The sequence below is a fragment of the Buceros rhinoceros genome, unplaced genomic scaffold (assembly GCF_000710305.1).
Source record: "Buceros rhinoceros silvestris isolate BGI_N320 unplaced genomic scaffold, ASM71030v1 scaffold13784, whole genome shotgun sequence".
NCBI lineage: Eukaryota > Metazoa > Chordata > Aves > Bucerotiformes > Bucerotidae > Buceros > Buceros rhinoceros.
The window spans coordinates 1-5,801 of NW_010407729.1; the positions used below are offsets into that span (position 1 = coordinate 1).

The window sequence follows — 5,801 nt, forward strand, 5'->3', positions numbered from 1 at the left end:
AGCTGGGTCTGTCCCAGTGAAGGCAGGATGTCATTCCAGTAGCCACTCTCCCTCTCACTCTCCCCAATGCTCCTCAGTCTGCCCACCTCCCCTCGAATCTCTGTCACTAGTTGGAGGAGTTCCTCTACCTGGGCACACCTCCCAGAGGAATGCTCACCACTGCTGTCCTGTACTGATGTCACAGCAGGACGCACCCTGCAGCCTCATGCCTGGGTGGCTGCACGTCTCCACTGTACCTCTGTCTGTACAGCTGCGTCGGTCATGGTGGGTGCAGCTCTTAGAGAGGCCCTGGGCCTCTGCCGGGTGGGCTGCTGTCCTGTACTGATGTCACAGCAGGACGCACCCTGCAGCCTCATGCCTGGGTGGCTGCACGTCTCCACTGTACCTCTGTCTGTACAGCTGCGTCGGTCATGGTGGGTGCAGCTCTTAGAGAGGCCATGGCTCTCTGCCGAGTGGACACCATCCCTCACTGACCTGGGCAAGCAGTGCTTCAGCACCTCAGTGCCCTTCTGTACAAACTGCCATGCCACGCCCTGTTTGCCCATCCTGGTCGCTGCCCTCCCTAGGGATTTCTTTTATAGTTCCGGGTATGTAGCTCAAGAGTGACTTTGGCTAAAAAACACAGGCTCAATCCAGTCAAGACCTGTGTCAACCTTCATTTACTGCCACCATGGGGACACAGCAGCAGTTGCATTAATTCCAGCCATTCCTTCAGGATAGCTGGAAAAACTGAGTTCTGTTTGTAAGAAAGATGGTCATGACAACCACCACAGTAATAATGGAAAAAGATGGGGGGGAGCAAATAGTAAGAACTCTAGAATTTTAAGAAGCAGGTGGGAAAAAAAAAAGGGCACATGGGGAAAAAAGTGTAACAGAAAAAGGAGAATGACAGCATGTCGTTGCAGCATCAGCCATCCCTAATGTACTACATAAATTCATCTGGAAAGTGGCCTGGGATATCACAACTCTAGGGCGTGTGTCCAGGATGTCATTCCTCACGTCAGTATAGCTACAAGCCATAAAATACGCAGTGCTGCTGTAAGCACTATAGAATATACTAATGCACAGTGATACACAGTGTTGTCTGTCGTAAGTGTATGCCAGTAGAGTTTTTCACTGTAGGCATAGTCTTTGCTAGGAAATGAAAAAACTCTGTTCCAAAACTGAAGAGGTTGGTTTGTTTGTTTAAATAAGTTTTGTGAAGCACAGTAAAGTTTATTATGTTTGTGCTTTTCTGATTCCAGGAAGGTAGAAACAATTATAAGAGGAATTAGGCAGATATTCATACTCAAAAGACCATTACAGGGATTTTCTCTTTGCCATAAGGGATAGTTCAGATATCTTTTCTGTGCTAGTACAGCTCATTCTTCCTTTTCCTTTACTTTTCTAACCCACCTTATGAAATAATGAGGATGTGTTTTGTAGGTGCAAAGTCCTACAGACAGCTAGTCCCTGCCATGGGAAATTTGGCTTCTAAACCAGAACCTTGTTTATATTCTCAATATACAATCTGAGAGAAGTTAAGATCTGTAAGTTAGTATGGTTTCTGTGAAGATGATTATTCATTTGAGCAGAAATAGGTTATAATTATGAAGGGTAAGTAGGCAATAATTGACTAGTATGTGTATCAACATGTTACATGTATTTTATATATATATTATATATGGTAAATGTGGCTCAATAGATACAATGTACAACATACAACTAATTTTCTGTCTTAAGGTAACAGACAGCTTTAATAGTGTGAGATATAGTTTGTATGAACTTTAAATTGATTTATCCTTCAAAAAGTCTGTTTTGAGGTTTATGACCTGAATGGCGATGGATACATTTCAAGAGAGGAAATGTTTCGAATGCTGAACAACAGCCTTCTCAAACAACCAGCAGAAGATGATCCTGATGAGGGAATTAAGGACTTGGTAGACATAGCGCTGAAGAAAATGGCAAGTATTTACTCACTGTGATACTTGAGTGTCATTCATTAACTGAACCTTACAACATTCCTATAAGGTAACAAAATACTGTGTCTGATTTACAGTGGGATTCTGAGCCTTGGAGTTAGTTACATACTTTGGATAAAAAGGTCTCCTGAGGAAAGAAGTATAATCCAGCCCTAATGAGTCCCAGTCCAGTAACCTCACGTGAAACTGTTAATTTACTCTGTGAATGTCAAAACAAATGTCCAGACAACAGTGGGAAATTCAAAAGTGTAAGCTGCGTTTATGCCAGTTAGACATCTGCAGTAGCTTTATTATTGAGTACATTTGTGTTTTATCAATTGATCATGAAATGTCTTTATCCAATTTATATATTCTATTAGAATAGTAACCTCAAGGTCATTAAGGTAAAGCCTGTCTTACTGTGATTAATCCAGGATATCAACATGAGCCAGGGACTGTGTTACAATTTTTTCATCAAATCAAGTCATATAACCTCCCCTCCTATGGTGGCCTTCAAAAATGCTCGCTTAAACCCAGGTCTTGAATCCCAAGTCCTTTTATTTAACCCTGTCTTTTCTGTTTTTCAAACCCACCTCTTTTCACACCCTCAGCTGATGGGTCCATCTTACCCTCTTGACAGTGCTGAGTCTAGTCTCACGCAGAAAGCAAGCTATGACTCAGCAATTTGTTCATCTTTGGAGCACCTACATGTGCAGCTTCCCTGCAGGTTGCATCCAAAATGAACACCCTCATGTTCTGGGTAGTTGATAAGTGGGTTATGCTATTCCAAGCACAAGCACTATGCTTTAGACATATTGAATCTTCATGTATTTAAGAACATATTATAAACTAATTATGTACATAATCGTGTTTCAGCTTTTCCATGAGAACTTAATAAAGCTCTGAAACATGTTTGAGGAATGTCCAAATCTGATTTGGCTGCTGGGCGGTTGTCTGAGTAGGATATTGCTGCCCATCTCAAACCACTAGTAGCTATCCAAAAATGCATTTGTGAACCCATGACTCAAAAAAAAAAAAAAAAAACCAAAAAACCTACTCTTTGAACAATTGTCTGTAGGTACTGTGCTGTAGTGCCTAAGCCCACGTCCATAGCATTTTCATACTTGTACAGAACGTGCTCATTTCCTGCTCTCCCTTGTGCTGAGGAGTGTAAAAGGTAGAGTGTACCCCACTGCTTCTGTTTCTCTTGAGCATCCAGTGGCAGGTTTTCCTGTTGAGGAATCTCTGCCTGCATAGCTTCTTGCCTCTGCTCTTCTGGCCATTGAAACTTGTGCTCCCTGCATGTTCACCAGCTATGACGGTTCCATGTCTTGATCTTCAAAAATTTGGCTCTGTGCCTTGAACCCATCATACCCAACCCATCAATCCTTCCTTAAAACCCTTATTTTATATGGTTTAAAGTAGTACTCACAGTAGCATCTGTTGGTGTTGTAAGCTACAATCTCACTAGAAACAGGAGGTTTTAGAATTGCAGAAATACTAGAAACACAAGGATGCTTTTTTGACTCCCAGAGGAATATTCTGCTTTGCTGAGATTCTGCAGTACGAAAGAAGTGGGCTGGCATCAGCATACTCCACCATGTTTCTGGGTACTGTACGTGAAAAAGACAGAGCAGAATTATGCCTGCTATAGTAACCATTAGGGTAACATATTTCCAGCCTCAGGAACAGAACGTAGGTACACTCATGGTGTAAGTATATACTCAGAATATATCCTAAAGTTTTCTCCTACTTTTAAGTCTCCTACTTTTAGTTTAATCTCAGTGCAACTATGCTTGAGATTTGTCCATGCAATTCTCACCTCAGCCTCTTCCCGTGTTAAAGTTTTGCCTTCTCTGGCAAAGCTGTATGAGATAGATGAGCCTACTCCACCTTTTATGCCTTAGGTGGGGGCAAATGATACAGATCTTGTCTGAGCAGAGACTGATGGCCCAGAGAAAATTATTTTTGCATACAATCAAACTAGAAATAGAATCCATGTCAATAAAACACCCGTTAAACAAAAATACAATTATTGCAATTAATCATCCTTTGTTGAAGGGTTCTCTTCCTTTTGTAGGACTATGATCATGATGGCAAGCTTTCTTTTACGGACTTTGAAAAAGCAGTCAGAGATGAAAATCTTCTCTTAGAAGCCTTTGGACCATGTTTGCCTGACATAAAGGTACATCAGCCTTGAATTTAAAAAAAAAAAAGTGCAGTATTTTCTGTATTATTGATAAGGAGATGTACGAGTTATGGTATTAACTGTCATTATATGTGGCCTGCTGAAGTCAACTGATAAATGCTTCAGTTGTGAGATGGGCATATGTCAAGCTCATATCTACTTTTCACAGCATGTCTGTTCCTTTATACAAACACTGGTACCAAAGAATGTGAGAACACACCATTAATGTTTGTCCTATGGCAGCAATATAATGAGTGATCCTCAATGAGCACCCTCTCAGACTAAGAAAATGAGACCCTTCTCTTTAATTGTTTATCAGAAAGAACTCCGGGAATACAACTTTTGTTTTAATTTCTTCAGTGCAACTGGCAATGCTGCCCTCATCTTACAGCCTCTTTTGGGAAAGGCTAGTAACATTCTGAAAAAAAATACCTTGAGAGTGTTCTTCAACTGAGTGTAGTGCTGTGGTTTTTAGTTTCATCTAACTGGGCTTTACTTATTAGCAATACAGCTAATTCAATTCAGATTTTTTTTTTTTTTTTTTTTTTTTTTTTTTTTTTTTTTTTTTATTTTGGAAGATGGCAATTTAGAGCATGCTCATTTCCTCAGTGTTAAGTTCAACTGTGGAGAGTGTTTCTGCTCTATAATAAAGAGTAAATTTTTTTTCTCTAATCCAATAATCATGATTCTGTTTGTCATTTTTAAATACTGAAAGTTGTGCCTGCTTAGAGATGGCAAAACAAAATCCTGCAATACATGCCATGATTCCTAGAAACAAAAGTTGTTTGAGAATGCTGAGAAAATGGCAAGTTTTTATTTGCTGGAAACCTACACGTCCTGCCAGCTCACCTACGTGGTAGGCTGGAGGACAGGAACAGAGAGTCTGTAGCCTTGACTGCAGGCCGCATTACATCACGGCAGCTGCAAAGCAGCAGTTACCAAAATGCCAGACTTCTCCTGGCAGGCTCTCAAATGACAGTACTTTTCAAGTACTTTGTTTTTTACACCAGTGGACAGGTTTTTAAAAAAATTCTGAATAAATTACACTCACTAATCCACATAAAAAACGACTTGTTTTCTGTCTGTGTTGGCAGTAAAGCAGGTACTCAATTCAGGCTGATCAGGTCAAGATGGTTTCTTGCTCACAGTATTTGTACCCTCTGTTCTATACCGTGCCCAGCTGCTGCCTTTTTACTATACCTCTCATTTCACTGTTAAAAAAGAACTCTGTTTACATGTCCTTTTAAGCCCTAAAAGCAATAAATAAATTTTGGCTATGAGCTTTACATGAGTAAAGCCCATAATCCCGGTGGGGTTATATTGGTGAATTTTTACGTATCCCTTAACACAATTAAACACTCATTTGTACTTAAATACATTTTTTAAAAATGTAATGAACAGCTTAATTGGCTAGAGTGCTACCACCATAAGCGGTTCTACAAGGAGTCCACAGAGATGCGCCTCGAGCCGATTCCTTACATACACTTGTACCAGCACCAATCCTGTGAGCATCAGCACAGGGCACCTTAGCACAGCATTAGTTTCATCGCCCCAGCGCCCATTCTGCTGCCCAAAGGTGGCCCCCAAGCACTCCCACTCCAGGATTGTTACAATGCAGTGCTGCGGGAAACATCACTCCTCCATGTTAAGTCATCCCAGCCTCTGGCATTCCT

General features: G+C 40.9%; 1 protein-coding gene across 1 annotated transcript in view; it reads left to right on the top strand.

Annotated features, from left to right (window-relative positions):
- Positions 1–1,791: 1,791 nt before the first annotated feature.
- The window catches only part of LOC104492097 (EF-hand calcium-binding domain-containing protein 1-like), a gene marked incomplete at its 5' end in the record, with an annotated part of 4,482 nt that continues 472 nt past the window's right edge, over positions 1,792–5,801 (top strand). The window contains 2 exons of the mRNA XM_010134605.1: positions 1,792–1,943; positions 4,021–4,125. Of these exons, the coding sequence (XP_010132907.1) occupies positions 1,792–1,943; positions 4,021–4,125 (257 nt within the window). The remainder of the gene's footprint in view (positions 1,944–4,020; positions 4,126–5,801) is intronic.